The sequence below is a fragment of the Suricata suricatta genome, chromosome 13 (assembly GCF_006229205.1).
Source record: "Suricata suricatta isolate VVHF042 chromosome 13, meerkat_22Aug2017_6uvM2_HiC, whole genome shotgun sequence".
Lineage (NCBI taxonomy): Eukaryota > Metazoa > Chordata > Mammalia > Carnivora > Herpestidae > Suricata > Suricata suricatta.
In genome coordinates this window covers 77,186,431-77,205,064 of record NC_043712.1, presented here as the reverse complement: position 1 = coordinate 77,205,064, position 18,634 = coordinate 77,186,431, and the positions used below count along the sequence as shown (strand labels likewise).

The window sequence follows — 18,634 nt, the reverse complement described above, 5'->3', positions numbered from 1 at the left end:
TATAATGTAATACATATATATATATATTCAGGGGTACCTGATTGGCTCAGTGAGTAGAACATACAACTCTTGATCTTGAGGTCATGAGTTTGAGCCCCAAGTGGGGCTTAGAGCTTAGTTAAAAAATATAGGGGCACCTGGGTGGCTCACATTGGCTCAGATTATGATCTCACAGTTACTGAGTTTGAGCCCCTCATTAGGCTCTGTGTTGATAGTGTAGAGCCTGCTTGGGTATCCCTCTCTCCCTCATTTTTTTTCACTGCCCTGCTCAGGTGAGTGAATGCATGATCTCTCTCTCTTTCTCTCTCTCTCAAAATAAATAAATAAAAACAAATATTAAAAAATATATATATTCAGTCAGGAATTGGAAATAACCACATTGTCAAAAAGTAGGAAATAGGGTAAGTTAAGTGATACTTGACTCCAAGAGAATGTGATGCAGGCAACAAAATCAAGCTCTCAGAGTCTATATTAATATGAAAAAAATAATGACAGGTTATAAAACAAAATGGACAGGAAAAAAACACAAATTTTTGTAAGTATACTTGAAATGCTGGAAAGTATAGAATCTCTGAATGTGGAGACTTGTCTTTTTCTCTTTATCTGTATTATAATGTTTTCTAATATGAATATTTAGATGTAAATGCACATGCATATCAATAATTATTTTTATTTTTTTAAAAATATAATTTATTGTCAAATTGGTTGCCATACAACACCCAGTGTTGTTATCATTTATTTATCCTAATAAATGCCCACCTCTATGCCCATCACCCACTTTCCCCCCTCCCTGTCCCCCCATCAACCCTCAGTTTGTTCTCCGTATTCAAGAGTCCCCTATGGTTTGCCTTCCTCCCTTTCTGTAACTTATTTTCCCCATCCACTTCCCCATGGTCTTCTGTTAAGTTTCTCAAGATCCACATGAGTGAAAATATATGGTATCTGTCTTTCTCTATCTGACTTACTTCACTTAACATAATACTCTCCAGTTCCATCCATGTTGCTGCAAATGGCCAGATTTCATTCTTTCTCATTGTCATGTAGTATTCTACTGTATATATAAACCACATCTTCTTTATCCATTCATCAGTTGATGGACATTTAGGCTCTTCCATGATTTGATTTTTGTTGAAAGTGCTGCTGTAAACGTTGGGGGTACCTGTGGCCCTATGCATCAGCGCTCCTGTTTCCCTCAGGTAAATTCCTAGCAGTGCTATTGCTGGGTCATAGGGAAGTTCTACTGTTAATTTTTTGAAGAACCTCCACATTGTTTTCCAGAGCAGCTTCACCAGTTTGCATTCCCACCAACAGTGCAAGAGGGTTCCCATTTTTCCGCATCCTTGCCAGCATCTGTAGTCTCCTGATTTGTTCATTTTAGCCACTCTGACTGGCGTGAGGTGGTATCTCAGTGTGGCTTTGATTTGTATTTCCCTGATGAAGAGTGATGTTGAACATCGTTTCATGTGTCTGTTGACCATCTGGATGTCTTCTTTGGAGAAGTGTCTATTCATGTCTTCTGCCCATTTCTTCACTGGGTTACTATTATTTTTCGGAGTGTGGAATTTGGTGAGTTCTTTATCTGATATGTCATTTGCACTATCTTTTCCCATTCCATTGGCTGTCTTTTAGTTTTGTTGATTGTTTCCTTTGCAGTGCAGAAGCCTTTTTATCTTGATGAGGTCCCAATAGTTCATTTTTGCTTTTAATTCCCTTGCCTTTGGAGAAGTATTGAGTAAGAAATTGGTGTGGCTCAGGTCAAAGAGGTAGTTTTCTGCTTTCTCCTTTAGGGTTTTGATGGTTTCCTGTCTCTTATTCAGGTCCTTTATCCATTTTGAGCTTATTTTTGTGTACGGTGTAGGAAAGTGGTTTAGTTTTATTCTTCTGCATGTTGCTGACCTGGACACTCATATTTAATTTAAAATGAAACTTTACCAATGTTTTACACCACATACAAAAATTAATTCAAAATGGATCATAGACTTCATTTAAAACCCAAAATTATTGAACTTCTGGTAGAAAATATAGGTAAAAAACTTTATGGTTCTTCAACAACTTCTTAGATTTGACAGAAAAGGTAAGATTTATAAAAGAAGAAAATGAAGAATTGTTCTTAATGGAAATTAAAAAGCTCTTCTCTTGAAAAAACACTGTTAAGATAGTGAAAAATAAAAGCACAGATTGGGAGAATATATTTGCAAGACACATTATCAAGAATATATATAGAACCCTTGTATCTCAATAATTAGAAAGTGATAACAACAAATAGGCAAAAAGATCTGAAGAGACACTAAGGAAAATACCTGATGGCAAGTAAGCACAAGAAAAGATGTTCAACGTTATTATTAGGGAGATGCAAATTAAAACTTGTGCGGTAACGCTATACACTTATTCTAATGACTAAAGTAAAAAATACTTATAATTTCAAATACCAGAAAGGATGTGGAAAAGTTGGATCCTTATGCATGGTTAGTGGGAATGCAAAATGGCATAGACATATTGAGAAAGTGTTTCTTCTAAAGTTAAGGAGAAAATTGTAACACAGTCCAACAATACCATTCTTAGATATTAATCCAAAAGAAACCAAAACCTGTGGGACACCTGGTTGGCTCGGTCGGTTAAGCATCCGACTTCAGCTCTGGTCACGATCTTACGGTTTGTGAATTTGAGCCCTGCATCAGGCTCTCTGCTGTCAGCATGGAGCCCACTTTGGATTCTTTGCACCCTTTTCTTTGTTCCCCCTCCCCTGCTCTCTCTCTCTCTCTCTCTCAAAAATACATAAAATAAACATTTAAAAAAAGGAAATAAAATCCTATCCAAACAAACACTTGTATGCATGCAAATATTACCACCCCAAACTAGAAACAACTCTGAATGTCCTTCAAGTGGTGAATGAATAAATGTCATTATAGCACATCTGTACAATGGAATGACATTCACCAATAAAAAGCATTGAGCTCTGCTAATAGCTGTATATTTTATCTATATTCCATTTTAAGGACTTTTGGAAAAGGACAAAACTGTAGGAACAGATTAAAAAATCAGCATTGTCGGGAGTGCCTGGGTGGCATAGTTGGTTCAGCATCTGACTCTTGATTTTGGCTCTGGTCATGATCCCAGGGTCAAGGGATCGAGCCCTGCCTCAGGCGTGGAGCCTCTCTCTCTCTCTCTCTCTCTCTCTCTCTCTCTCTCTCTCTCCTGCCTTCTCTTTCTGTCTCTCTCAAATTAAAAAGTCAGCATTGTCTGGGGAGTGGTAGAAGAGATTGACGACAAAAGGACTGTGAGGGAACTTTTTGGAGTAATCAATATATTCTATATTTTGGTTCAGAGCCATACAACTAAAATGGGCAAATTTTATTTTTTGTATATGCAATATATGCATTATACCTCAAAACTGACTTCAGCTGCTAACATTTTAATCTTTTTATATTTTACTAAAATTTTTTTTAAGTTTATTTATTTTTGTGATCCCTACACTCAATGTGGGGCTCATATTCACAACCCCGAGATCAAGAGTCTCATGTTCTTTGAATTGAGCCAGCCAGGCACCGGCTGGTAACCTTTTTAAATAATTTAATGAAGAGGCGCCTGGGTCGCCCAGTCGGTTAAGCATCTGACTTCAGGTCAGGTTATGATTTCATGGTTCATGTGTTTGAGCCCCACATCAGGCTCTATGCTGATGACACAGAGCCTTCCTGGGATTCTCTGTCTCCTCTCTCTGCCCTTCCTTGATTCATGCTTTCTCTCTCTAAAAAATAAACTTAAAAAAACCCTTAAAAATAAAAAAAATAAAGTTTAATGAATAGACAAAGAATGATAGAGTTAACATTTACAGTGATTGATTCAGGGACACCTGTCTGGCTCAGTCAGTAGAGCATGTGACCCCTGATCTTGGGTATAGAACTGGCTTGTTTGTTTGCTTACTAAATAAATAAATAAATAAATAAATAACTTACTATATAAACAAGTAAATATAGAGGTTACTAAATAAATAAAATTATTGATTCAGGTAAAGAGTCTTCTTAAAATTTTTTAAAGTTTATTTATTTTGAGAAGGAGAGAGCGGGTAAGCGTTAGCCGTGGAGGGGTAGAGAAAGGGGGAGAGAAAGAACTTCAAGTAGGCTCCATTTTAGCAGCATGGAGCCTGGTGTGGGACTTAAACTCATGAACCGTGAGATCATGACTTGAGCTGAAATCAAGAGTTGGATGTTCCACGGACTGAGCCACCCAGGTGCCCCAAGGCAAAGGGTCTTGAATGGGTGCTAAAAGCATGAAGTGAAATGTTACTGTGGAACAGGATATTGACATGACCCCAGAGGTTGTTGCTAATCTTTGTAATTTGAAGAGATGAGGACATTCACCATCTTAACGAAGTCCAATTTCATTTCCCTTACTCCACAAGAACTGGACATTTTGTGTCTCCTGGCAGGAGTAATATGAAGCGTGTGGCAGCAGCATTATCAAGAAAATGTTAAACCTGGATCTAACCAAGCCATTAAATCTAACTTACATTTTATGGAAATATGGCAGAAAGAACAATGAGTTGAATTGCAACATGAATAAAGAATCAGACAAATCCAGAATGTGGTATGTTCTCAAAGACTGCTTGCCTGAAATTTTCAAAAACATCAGTGCAAAAGAGGACAAATGCGGGACATCCTTCTAGAACAAAGAGAGACAATAGCCAAACAGTGCTTGAATACTGATGTAGGGAGCAGGGGGCAGGTGAGGAAATTTCAAAGTAGACTGGCTACATTCAATGACATTGGAGTTATTTTTCATTTTTTTCTGAAGTGTAACAGCAGTGTGGTTAATTAGAAGAAAGTATTCCAGGATACATTATGATCAAGATGTAAAGGGTCATGATGTCTGCAACTTGGTATACATACATATGTATACAACAGTATCCATCATAGTATACGTACATATAGAGGATACATACATAAAATCAGGTTAAAGATGTTAATAGTTGTCTCTAGATAATGTGTATATGGCTATGCATTAGTATTATTTTAAATTTGCTGCATGTTTGAAATTTTTCATAATAAATTTGAATGTTTCTAGAACTCATTTAAGAGAAATACTGTTTGTGATGGCCTTCTGTGCAGTGCATTCCTGTGGGTCCTGTTGATGTCAGGCATCTGTATCTACAGTGTACTCCGGAGACTAACTTTCACCACGCTGTGCAACACCAGACTACTCTTGAGAGCCCTGGAAGAGAACGGCTCTGTGAACCGTGCTATCTTGTGAGGGTGTTTTTGAGAGCACGGCTTATTGTATCCCATGGGTTCCTTTTCGGAAAGATCAGACTTTGGGTTTCAGTAGCAAGAATAGTTGTGCGACTCCCAAGAAATTGGATTTGGGGCCTGTTACAGAGTGGAGCTCATGTTTTACCGGTTGCTAGAAAGCTCTGGCTGGAAACCTTGGATCTCACGGGTGGTCCATCTCTAACAAGCACATTTCCTAGCTGTCTCCGGACCGCTTCATCATTTTCCCTGCCTACCCTCACTTTCCCTTTAATTTGATTCCCTCACCTATTTTTGGTTGTTTTTATTTCGAAGATACTTTATCCCCAACAATATTTTGGCCATATTAAAAGGATTTAAAATAGTTTTTGATTTGAAAGACACATTTTTATGTTATTATTATTAGCTATAGAAATTCTTACTCCCAAATCTAGAGATCCTTTATCCTCTAGCTGAATGTAGGAAATTTAAAATATATATACTTTTACATATAAATAGGGTGTAAAAATCCTATTTTCTGGAGTAATACTGTTGTAGCTCTATTTTGGAGGAAGGGGGAATTCTGGGGAAGAACAAGGCCGTTTCACAGAAATGGAATTTCAGCAGTGGTTTAAATTGTTATTCTTCTTAATAATTTAGTTTTTTAATTCTTTTTTTCAATTAATGAAGGGAAATAAAATATACTCTTGTTAACCTTTAGCATTTCTTTTTTTTTTTTAACACTTACTATTTTTTTTAATGTTTATGTATATTTGAGAGAAAGAGAGACAGTGAGTGAGCGAGGGAGGGGCAGAGAGAGATGGAGACAGAATTTGAAGCAGGCTCCAGGCTCTGAGCTGTCAGCACAGAGGCTGACGTGGGGCCCGAACCGAGGAGCCACGAGATCATGACCTGAACCGAAGGTGGACGCTTAACCGACTGAACTACACAGGCGCCCCTAACTTTAGCATTTCTGAAAGAAATATGATGTGCAAAAAAATCCTAATGAAAATTACTAATTATTCTTGAGTGGTAATTCAAATTCCTTTCTCCCAAAATAGTATCTTCCTTCTATTAAATGGTGCTTTATGTTTTATAAAGTATTTTTCAGTATTAGCATGTTGATACAGATTTTATTTTGCACTTTGCCTCTGGGGTGGTAACGTCCTCACCATATTTCTTCCTGAGAATGATGTATTATATTACAAAAGATGCATTGTCTGACAATGGAATGTTTACAGCAGGAATGGTAACGTTTACTATAAAATATGTTGTCTGAATCAATGATGGTTCAGACTTTATGTATATATTAAGAGTGTCTTTTGATACACCTTAAGTTTTTTCTGACTCAAAAAAAAAAGGGTTCAGTTGAGAAACAAGGTTTTCTTCTTTAAGATTCCTAAGTTCAGTGGAATCTTCCTCTGAAGTTTTTTTCCTTCAAAGATCTGGAAAGTAGCTTGTTAAACAAAATGATGCTTAACTTTAAACAAAGTTTTGATATTTATATTTGGGTATGTATAAACTTTAGCCTTAACAACCTATGATTTCTACCAGGAGGGATATGCTAAAATTAATTGGCAAAACAGGGTTAGTTGTAAACATAGGTGTGAGTAAGGTGAGATCGCCATCTTTGCTCCAGGCGGAATGATTCCTAGAACTAGGATTTAGCTTCCATTGCTCACATCTCTGGAATTTACCTTTTCTGGTTTGCCAAAATATGGTAAAACCAAAGTGCGCGTTTTTTTCTCTTTCTTTTCGCAACTATTTTTAAATGAAAGTACCGTGCATTTTATTCTTAGCTCTCATTCATTTCTTAACACGTGAAAATCAAGTTTAATTTTGTAGTGGTGCCTGTTAGTCACGGGAACTCTCTACAACATCCCCATTTACACTGCTTCACACCTCACTCCCAGGACAAGTTTCCACAAAGACCTGTTTTGTTCTACTGTCCAATCCACCTTGTGGAAACCAGTTGCCCAGCTATGCGCAGCTTTGTAAATCAAGATGAACTGGTCAGAAATTGGGTACAGAAACAAACAAGAAACCAAACAATGCTCCCTAGTTAACAAGCAGAGTGTATTGTATATAATAAAATTATAATAACAAAATGTTTTGCATTCTAACAATACTCTGGTTAGAAAATTCCTATCGCATTCATATTGTGATCATAATTCAAGTCGTTAGCTTGTTCCCATTACTCTTAAGAGTTGGGCAAATACAAGTAATGCTTTTAGTAAGATATTCTAGGCAACAGAGGGCAATGAGAACAAATGATGAAATGTGAGGTTTAGTTCTGGGTATTCCTTAGCAAGCCTTATGTGGAATAACTAAGTATCATGTTTGGTAAGAGTAAGAAAGAGTTTGGCGCGCCTGGGTGGCTCAGTCAGTTAAACCTCTGACCTCGGCTCAGGTCAGATCTCACATTCGTGGTTCGAGCCCTGCGTCAGGCTCTATGCTGACAGCTAGCTCAGAGCCTGGAGCCTGCTTCTGGTTCTGTGTCTCCTTCTCTCTCTGCCCCTCCCCCTTTCATGCTCTGTCTCTGTATCAAAAATAAATAAAACATTAAAAAAATTAAAAAAAAAGAATAAGAATTTGGTATTAGACATAGATTCCCTTCTTTCTGACAACAGTTAGCAGACCGCAGTAAGCAAGGAGTACAGGTCATGCAGGATTCATGACCCTCCATCTAGGTCAGGGAGAAAGGAATGCCCACACACAACTCGTAAATTACAGAATATATTTTTCACTATAGAGGTAAAATCAAACAAAATGGATTCACAGCTTAATTTATGATTGTTGAGCATACCCTTGAAATATTTTCTTTGAGTAAATGTTTTGTCAAATTATTTTACCTTCCTATATAGAACTTTAAATACCAAGAAAGCACTGTTCAGAAGTTTCTTTTTTATTTTCCAGATGATCTTTAAACATTGTGCTTTTGACTCACATCAGATAAGCTCCCAAAGACTGCATCTTTTGTGATGCTTTTCTTTCTCCTTTTGAGAAATTCTAAAAGGAAACAAAGGAAGCATAAAATGACCTCTTCTCATTGTTTCTATAATAGGCAAAGACCAGGCTTCCAGAATCAAAGGTAGTTAGAGAATTCTCAGAGGACTTAGAATGTGTAGTCTAGGTTCTGAACCACATGAATATGTTATATAATATAAAACTAGTGGGGAGAATACATGACATATTTTCATTTTTTTCATCCTCCTAATTTCCCAACACATTTTTGAGAAGAAAATCTAATGAAAATGGGTTTTACCTCCTCAAAAGCTCTTCTCCTACCACAGATATTCCCATGCCCACATTCATTTTCTATTCTGAAGAAATCAGATTAGAAAGCTGTTTTCTAAAACATTTTCTCTTGGGGCACGTGGGTGGCTCAGTTGCTGAAGCATCCGACTTCGGCTCAGGTCATGATCTTCATGGTTCTTGGGATCAGGCCCTGCGTTGAGCTCTGTGCTGACAGCTCAGAGCCTGGAGCCTGCTTCGGATTCTGTGTCTCCATCTCTCTGTGCCCTCCCCCTGCTCGTACTCTCTCTCTCTCTCTCTCTCTCTCTCTCTCTCTCTCTCTCTCAAAAATAAATATTTAAAAAACCCATTTTCTCTTAACATGAGAATACAGAAGTATCAAATTGAAAAATTAAGTGCCCTTTTGCTTCAAGCTGCTCCTAACTGACCCTCCTTTCTCAGGTGTCATGGTCTCTGCTCACACCCCTCCAGATGGACAATTTGGGACTATAATTTCTCAGTGTATTTTGTTTCTCTGTGGTGGGGTTCAAATGGTTGGAAACAGTGGTCTTAAAATATGAATTAGGTTTTCTTTTATTATTACATTTTTATTGAGTATAACCTACATGCAATAAAATGCACATCTTCTGTCCGGACAGATTTGAGTTTTAACATTGTACACATCAAGGGACCTTGGGTAGCTCCGTTGATTCAACATCTGACTTCAGCTCGGGTCATGGTCTCACAGTTTGTGGGTTCAAGCGCCGCCCTGAGTGCAGAGCCTGCTTCAGATTCTATGTCTCCCTCTCTTTTTGCCCCTTGCTCACATTATCTCTGTCTCTCTCAAAAATAAAGAAATAAACATTAAAACACACACACACACACACACACACACACACACACACACACATTTGTATGCATCAGAATCAATAGGGAGGACTTTCTAAAATATTCCTTCCCCAGGCACCTAGGGTGGCTTAAAAGTCTTGATTTTGGCTCAGGTCATTGATCTCATACCCTGTGAGTTCAAACCCTGCATCAGGCTCTGCATTGGGATTGCAGAGTCTAGTTGGTATTCTCTCTCTTTCTTCTTCTCTCAGCCCCTCTCCTGCTCTCTTTCTCTCTCACACACACACACACACACACAATAAATAAACTCAAAATAATATACTCCTACCAAAAGGTTAATTCTGGGTTCTACCTTATTAAGACTCTTTGCCTTTGTAAAGAACCAACTTGAGTAATGTACATAAAAATACATAGTGTAAAAAAATATATACATATTGTATCTTGGAATGTTGCACAGATTAAATTTTGGTTACGATTTTATTATTAATTTATTTATTAGCACATATTTATTTTTGAGAGAGAGAGACAGACAGAGCACGAGCTGGGGAGGGACAGAGAGGGAGACCCAGAATCCGAAGCAGGCTCCAGGCTCTGAGCTGTCAGCACAGAGCCCAATGTCGACCTCCAACTCACGTGCTGAGAGGTAATAACCTTAGCCGAAGTCAGAGGCTTAACTGGCTGAGCCACGCAGGTGCCCCATAGGTCACTATTTTTAAAAAAAAAAAAACCCTTAAATTTCTCAAGTACCTTTTTCATGGGGTTTGCAATGCTCGCTCACAAGTGAAATTCTTAATTTGTTTTTCTGTTTGTTTTTAAGAAAATTAATGCAAAGCTTCACGATGGAGTTTGCCAGCACTGTAAAGAAGTTCTTGAATGGCGTGTAAAATACAGCAAATACAAACCATTGTCAAAGCCTAAGAAATGGTAAGTTATGTTTCCTAATTGCCTTACCAACAATATATGTATCAGAGTTTATTCGTGCTTTATAAAGTGGATTCTTCCTTCTCCACCCCATTTTTTGTAAGTAAATAATGCACCATGCTTATGGATTCTTGTTCATTAAAGATGAGTTAGGGGAGACAGGAAAGTGTTTGTTTTGCAAAATTCTGCCTCCCATTAATTAACCAGCTAATAATATTTATTGTGGATCATCTTTACCAAAAATGACCAAAGTCTTGAAAGGAGTCTGTTTTTAGTTCTTACTTTTATGTTTTGCTGGAGTGTAGCTGACACGCAGTGTTACCTTAGCTTCAGGCGCACAGCACAGCGATCCCACAAGTTTACATATTATGCTGTGATCACAGGTGGAACTACCGTCTGTCATCTGCGGGGTGGGGGAGGGGGTGACCTTTTAATTCTACCCATGAAGATGACTGAAATGGTGTAGATCGAGTATCAAATACATTGCTAGATTGATAACCTGTGATTTCATTTCTTTGAAGATTTGGGTCCAGATGAAGAGGTACTGACTTGGTTTCTCATCCCTTTGCACCTCACCCTTCTTCTGTAATTCTGGGCTTCTCTGATATCAGCCTTTATGTCCATCCCGGGGCTGCTCTCTTATATCCTCTAGCTCAGCTGAGTAAGAACCATACTGGGGGTAATTGCTGCTTAAAAGAAAAAGTGATTATTTTAAATATAAAAATCAGCATTAATATATGCAGTAGTGTTTTTACCCATATAGTATGAGTTTTAATTTAGTAGTCTGTTAGAAGGTATTTGAAACACATTTGTTCCTTGTTGCTTTATTTTTCTCTTAGCTGTTCTGTAGTTGTATGTTCTTTAAATGTATTCATTTCTTCTTCCTTTATGGGGAGAAGTTTTACTTGAAATATGGAGGGTCAGTGTAAATAATAAATATGATATTGTTGTTTATTTTTATTGAAAAATCATATTAGCCTTTTTGTTAATCAGTAACTCAAGCTATAGGGTAATTGTTTTCTTGAGAATGAATGTTTAACACTTGATGTTTAGTTTGGGCATAAAATGCTTCTTTCTATCACTGAAAGGTAAGAGCCTTAAGGTAGGATAGTCTAACTTCAGCTATTTAAATTTTTTTCCTATATGGTTACTCTTTGAGTGCAGAATTTTTGATACTTGTTATGGGTGTAGCCGACCCCCTTTAAATAGATACATAAGTTTCTCTCTCTTCTTCTTCTTAGTCTTTTCTTCATGGTCTCTAGCATTTCCTTCCAAAAGAAGATACTTTTAAACAAGTCTGATGAGTTTTATGCTAACTGGCTCAAATTAGCAGTAGAAAAAGTTGGCAACTGTTTGTACTATTCAATGCTGTATTTCCATGAATGAATTAGCTGTGTTTTCTACTGTGTTCTCTATAACTGGTGTGCTATAAATCATGTTAGTTTATAGGCTTGTAAGAGTTGTAGCTTTCTAGGGGCTCCATGGAGCACACAACTCTTTGTGTGTGTGTGAGAGGGGGATATTTATTTATTTATTTATTTATCTTTGAGAGACAGAGAGAGGCAGGACAAGCAGGGGAGGGTCAGAGAGAGGGGGAGACACAGAATTCGAAGCAGGTTCCAGGCTCTGAGCTAGCTTGACAGCACAGAGCCCAATGTGGGGCTTGAACCCACAAACTGTGAGATCATTGGCCTGAGCCAAAACCAAACACTTAACTGACTGAGCCACCCAGGCGCCCCTGAGCATGCTACTCTTGATCTCAGGGTTGTGAGTTTGAGCTCCACAATGGGTTGCAGAAATTACTTGAAAAAAAAAATCGTAAAAAAATGATTTCTCGGGGTGCCTGGGTGGCTCAGTTGGTTAAGCATCCGGCTTCGGCTCAGGTCAGATCTCACGGTTCGTGGGTTCGAGCCCCGCATCAGGCTCTGTGCTGACAGCTAGCTCAGAGCCTGGAGCCTGTTTCGGATTCTGTGTCTCCCTCTCTCTCTGACCCTCCCCTGCTCACACTGTCTCTCTCTGTTTCTCAAAAATAAATAAAAAGCCTTAAAAAAAAATTTTTTTTTTTAAAGTGATTTCTCTCTAAGTGTTGATATAACTTTGGGCATATGGCTGACTCAGTCAGAAGAGCATGTCACCTCTGATCTTGGGATCATGAGTTTGAGCCCCAAGTCGGGTATCCGAATTACTTAAGTAAATTTAAATTTAAAAACTATATTTAAGAAAAATGGTTGGATATGGACACCTAGACTCAAAGGTTAGCAACTCTGGCCTGTCTTGGAGTCACTGAAGTCAAGGAAGCTCATGATTATGTTGCCATTACCTAGGTAGTACAGTGACCCAGAGCCCTTGGAGATACTTAAGGTGGGTCAGGAGACCAAGCCTAAGAGGACCTCAGGAGCTGCTGTTCCACATCACCCCAAGTCAGAGGAGGTTAGCCACAGAATAGCTAATGATGATGAGCGCACAATAAAGGGAACATAATGTTGCATAAATACCAAAATACAGATAACAAGACATTCAAGCCTAATGGAAGATCTTTAGGAATAAAGAAGCCCAAGCTAATGCAAAACAAATGATTAGTCATAAGAGACTAAGAAACTGCTAGTTAAAACAAGGTCTGAACATGTTCCTTAGGAAGTCACTAGCATGGCCCAAAACATCTTGAATTTCAGATTACATCCAACACACGGCACAGTAGGCATTTTGGAAAGCCTAGCTTTCTAACTCCAACCCAGGATTAAGAGTGTTGTAGGAAGTCTCACTCACCTATGTCCTTGTGGCTTTCTCTGCATGTTAACACTTTACCAGCATCAAAAGAGACTTACGTCCACTAATGAAAGGCGCTCATGGTAAGGTAACTTTTTTAGAAATTTTGCACGGTTTATTCAAACTAATCTCACTTTGAAGTTAAATTTGCCCTTTGTCAGGATTTATATAAGAAGTTTTCTTTGACACTGGCTGTGTCTTATGTGGAAAGATTCATTTTCCAGCACCCTGAACATTGTCATTGGTTAAAATGCTGAATACCATTTGTCTAGCTGTCTTTTGCCACAAATTATGTAACCAAATGTTGTATATAAGGAAATGGTCAACAGAACATAAAATGTAAGAAGAGGGGTCTATTTTTATAGCATTAAGTAGGATTCTGAATATTGGGAAAATTGAAGCCCTTTTATCTCATTCATTATACTTGTAAATTCCCCAAACCACACACAATTAGCAAATTTCCATTGCCCATGGGATCTAACCCTGAATTAGACCCAAAAAAGAGTTAGGTATATAAACTATTCCAGGTTATCTATTTTGACAATGGAAGCAAAAATTGTATTATATTTGTACTTGGCAGAAAATGTTTTATGTTTCCTTTTCAGTGAGGTGACACGCTACAGGATTTTTATAAGCATGTTCTTTATGACAGTTTCTCCTAATTAATGAACATGACCCTGGGCCATTCCCAGAGACTCTTTAGAAGAGAATAGATGTCCTCACCAGAATGGGAAGAGGGAAGAGCTGAAACTGCATTTGCTGGAGGGGAATGGGATGATGTGTGATGGGGAGGGGGATAGAAATGCAGATCTCCTGTTAGTGGGATGTTAATATACTGATATTACTTTTAGATGTAAGGGAGTTTTTAACTATCATTGGATACTCAAATCTTCAGGTCTTGATAGAAATAAAGTGAAAGGCTCACAAAGATAACGCTCAGCTTTTCACAACGTTTCTTCTGTGTAAAAGAGCTAAGATTACCCACCACCCTGTTTTATACCCCTTAATCAGAGGTCAGGGCAATTCTGTCGAAGGATCCACAACTCATTTTGGCTTGTATTTTCCTCTGAAGGTCAGTACGTGCTGCTCTCTGGTGGAGGCTTTTGTGGCGCCACCAACATGTCCCGTGGTCCCCAAATGGTGTCATTCTTATTAGACTTAAAGATTACTTACATAGGTAAGCGTTGTGGGTCAGGACGAGTCTAAATCTTTTTGTATAAAACCTCATTGTTCAAGGGCCCTCTTTTTGACTTTTGAAAAAGAAACCCAAGGGGAAATTAAAAGCATTCATTACCATGCCTACTCAGTCCCAAGTCATTCATGAATCCTGTAAATAACGGTGGTGTGGCGCTAAATTATTGGAAGAGCAGGAGACCTTTCAAATATTCAATGATTTGTGTAGCTTTTAAAGAGGAAAGGAGACTGGACATTTTTACTTAAAATTCATTTAGTGACATATATTATTTTCCAGGTATCCTGGAAATACAGATAGGTAAAAGACTATCCCCTTCCTCAAGATAAGAAAAAGGAGGCTTTTGTTCCCCTCCTTTTTCCTGGGCTCTGAGAGATTAACTGTTTTACTCAAAATCAGAAAGTGAAGTATTTGGAGTTGAGATTCAAATGCAAATTGATTCCATTCCCAGGCCACGTTTTCCTGATCTCCCACAGGGATTTCTCAGTCTTGTATTATTCATTATTCTCAGTCTTGTATCATTCATTCTTTTTCTTCCCTTCATCTGAGCCTAATGCTGTATTAATTTTTATAGTCACCTTGTTTTTGGAAGTTACCCACAACTGAGTATGACATATAAAACTTTATTTATTTGTTGTTTATTTATTTTTAAGTATGCTATATACCCAACATGGGGCTTGAACTCAGGACCCTGAGATCAGAAATTGCATGCTCTTAATATTAAGTGGGCCAGCCAGGCATCCTTTTTTTTTTTTTTTTTTTAAGTACACATGTCTAGACAAATAGATTTTATGTTCAGGCACTGAAAAGCCTACGTTAGTACCTAGAAACTTCTGGTGCCTTATCTTTCAAGTAACCAAGCAACCTTTTTCAGCTATTAATATATAAGTATTATAGGCAAATACCTGTATTTCTGTAAGAATCTCTAGTCTGCTCCTTTTGTCTTCCCACTCATAAAAGAAGAGTATAGTGTGAGCTTATGTTTAACATTACCGTAGTAATTGAAGAGAAAGGAGAAGCTGGTAGAAAACAGCAACAGGCCACGACAAATTGGGATCTGAGCTGAGAAGTGGACTTGTAAGTCCTCTGTATTAGCCCTTCTCAACCAGGAGGGGAAGATTTTGCCCCCACCCCCAAGGGGATAATTGGCTATGTTTGGAGGCGTTTTTGATTGTCTGACTGTGGAGGATTTGGGAGGGATGCCACTGGCATATAGTGGGTGGGGGCCAGGGAGTTCCAAACAGCTGGCAGTGCACAGGACAAGCCCTCACATCAAAGAAGTGCCCGGCCCAACATGGCTGCGGTGTCTTGGTTGAGATGCGCTGCTGCGTACAGTTAGTGGATACCCACGGGGCCAGCCACCACTGATACTTCACGTATATCTTAGTCCGGTGGTTTCCACACTTTTCAGCTATAGATTTTTTTAATTAAAAAATTTTTTAAATTTATTTTTGAGAGACAGAAAGAGAGGCGATCAGGGGAGGGTCAGAGAGAGAGGGAGATACAGAATCTGAAGACAGGCTCCAGGCTCTGAGCTAGCTGGCAGCACAGAGCCTGATGCGGGGCTCGAACCCACGAACTTGAGATCATGACCTGAGCCGAAGGTGGACTGGACTGAACCACCCAGGCGCCCCTAGAATTTTTTTTTTTAAATAAGCTCTGTGCCCAACATGGGGTTCGAATTCACCATCCAGAGATCAAGAGAGAGATCAAGATTTGCAGGGTCTTCAGGCTGAGCCAACCAGGCGCCCTCAGCTATAGAATTCCTGAATAAAACAAAAGCTTACCCGGCATCCATTGAGGCCCAAACTGAACTGCGCCGCTTGGGGAAAAGGGAGCCCGGACCTTAAATGTTGCAGGAAGAGTGTTGATTAAAGGTAGGTTTCATCCAGGGCGCCTGGCTGGCTGGGTTGGTGGAGTATGCAACTCTTGATCTCGGGGTTGTGAGTTCGAGCCCCATGTTGGGTGTAGAGATTCCTCAAAAATAAAATACTTTAAAAGTAGATTTCATCCTACGAAATATTTTAAGTGAGGAGGGGAAGAATGGGTGTAACCTGTCTTGTAACCAGCAGTGCTCTACAGACGTCTTGGCCTAATAGTTTCATGACACGTGGGTGCTTTATGCCTAAAACGCCATTTGTTTTTTAATGGAAGTCACTACCCCTGGTTCTCACATCTAGGTATTCAGCAGAAATTATCTAATGGATAATTTTTAAGATTCATTGCCTCACTGAAGCCCTAACTCTTCCTATTTTGTTGCATGAAATAAGTGAAATCTCTTCTATCTCAACCTCTCCTGAAATGTGTTCCTTGGCCCAGAGTTTGAATAAACCAGTATTTTAAAAAAGGCTTATTTCACATAAATGTTTCAAGGGCTCCTGCCAGGAGGAGTTGAGTCTCCAGCAGCAGGAGGCTAAGTGGAGTTTTTCCCCCGGGAAGTTCTGCTTTTGTAGGGCTGCTATAGAGGGTGAGCCAGTGGGGGTGGGGATGAGGTTCTCTAAACTGTGGGAGAAAACAGAAAGTAACCCAGTGTGGGAGAAAATGAGAGGAAGGAGATGCTCCTACGCAGGTCAGGCCACCCTGTCCCCTTGCCCTCCTAACCCCGTGCTTGCTTCTCTCTTTGCTACAAAGCTTTCCTCCAACCAAATTAGTCAAACTAAGACCTTCAAGACAATGTTTTATACAGCAGTGCTGCTCTTTGAAAGGTTATCTACCTACCTACCTACCTTTGTGGTAGTGTGAAAAACAAATAACATAAAATTTACCATTTTAACCATTTGAGAATGCACACTCAGTAGCGTGAGTACATTCACATTGGTGTGCAGCAGATACCCAAATCGTTTGCGCCTGGCAAGTTTGAATTCTGTACCTGTTAAACAATGACTCCCCGTTACCCTCGCCTTCAGCTCTTGGTAGCCATCCTTCTCGTCTCTGTCACTATGAATCTGACGTCTTTAAATACCTCATACACGTGGAATCATAACAGTATTTGTCCTTTTGTGACTGGCTTATCTCACTTAGTCTAATGTTCTCAAGGCTCATTGTTGTTATACCACGCGACAGAATTCCCTTCTTTTTTTAAGGCCGGGTAATATTCCATTGTGTGTGTGTGTGTGTGTGTGTGTGTGTGTGTGTGTGTGTGTGGTGAAACATCTTGTTTTTCATTCATCTGTTGATGGACACTCGGGTTGCTTCTACCTCTTGGCTGTTGGGAACACTGCTGTGAACCTTATTGTACAAGTACCTCTGCTTTTAATTTTTCTGCATACATGCCCAGAAGTGGGATTGCTCATTCATATGATAGTCTATTTTTTAATTGTGTAATTTAATTGTTTTAATCCTCATCCTTTTTTTTTTTTAATAGCGATTGCACCCTTTTACAATCTCACCAACAGTGCAAAGGATTTCATTTTCTCTGTATCTTTGCCAACATTTGTTAGCAGTTTTTTTTTTAAACAGCATCTTCCACATATAAGACCCCGGCTATATATTATGGAAGATACCAAAATGAATCTCTAACACCAGGGAGTTTTTAATCTGTTAGGAGAAACAGGCCCACAAATAATCCTTGGACAGATTGTGAGAAGGCTAGGTATAAGTAAAAGGTGAGAGAGACCCACAGGATACACAGTGAGACTGCAGAGGAATAATAAAATGAACACAGGAGAGAGAGATCTAGAAAAAAATAGGAATTAAAGGTAAAAGAGTGCTGTAACCAATGCTTATAGGAAACCCTGTGAGGACGTCACCAGAGAATTGAGGGAAAATGAATAAGAATCCCATGTCCCTTTGATAGATAATCCGATAATCTCAAACTGGCTCTATATGTAGTATTGTCTCTGGGCTCCATACAGATTGTCATTTGTTCAGAGGCTGGTGGGTTCAGTCGGGGGAGAGTGCAGCTCAGTTTTGGGATTGTGAGTTCGAGCCCCACATTGGGCATAGAGATTACTTGAAGAAAAACAAAACAAAACAAAACTTAGGGGTACTTGGCTGGCTCAGTCGGTAGAGCCATGCAGCTCTGATCTTAGGGTTGTGAGTTCAAGGCTCACCTTGGGGGTGAAGTTTACTTAAAACAAATTAAGTTAAAAAGAGAGTAAACATTGTTACAAACTACTGTATTATCAGTCCCTCCATGCTATCAGTGTGTGACAGTAAGCTATATAGTCTTTGCTTGTGTTCTTCAGCTCTGGCATTTATTACACGAGGTTGAGGTTCTGATGGTTAATCAGTGACATGAGTCGTGGAACCACAGTCCAGGTGTTTTGGTCACAGGTTGCGTTTCATGTGATACTGAAATGTATGGTGACTATAAACCCTGGCTTTATTCTTGCCCAGAACCTTGGTCCTTAATATTTAACTGTCAAAGAGGAGAGTTTTCATTACTGTCACCAGTTGCTCACCTGTCCATGAAGCCTACCTTTTGACATTAATACTGATTAATATAGTA

At 39.0% G+C, this 18,634-nt stretch overlaps 1 protein-coding gene and 1 long non-coding RNA gene across 9 annotated transcripts in view; one reads left to right on the top strand and one right to left on the bottom strand.

Moving 5' to 3' along the window:
* LOC115275750 overlaps positions 1-78 on the bottom strand; it is a 3,171-nt gene extending 3,093 nt beyond the window's left edge. Inside the window, exon 1 of the long non-coding RNA XR_003901725.1 lies at positions 38-78. This is a non-coding gene — a long non-coding RNA (uncharacterized LOC115275750). The remainder of the gene's footprint in view (positions 1-37) is intronic.
* C13H9orf85 (chromosome 13 C9orf85 homolog) overlaps positions 1-18,634 on the top strand; it is a 129,176-nt gene that overhangs the window by 26,296 nt on the left and 84,246 nt on the right. For 7 of the 8 annotated variants that reach the window (XR_003901722.1, XR_003901724.1, XR_003901723.1 and 4 more), the window contains exon 2: positions 10,123-10,229. Coding sequence is in view for 5 of the 8 variants with exons in the window: in XM_029919474.1 (XP_029775334.1) it covers positions 10,123-10,229 (107 nt within the window). In the remaining 3 variants the exon portion in view is untranslated. Of the gene's footprint in view, positions 1-4,609; positions 4,723-10,122; positions 10,230-18,634 lie in introns of those variants that run through there. The other variant, XM_029919473.1, reaches the window with a different exon arrangement.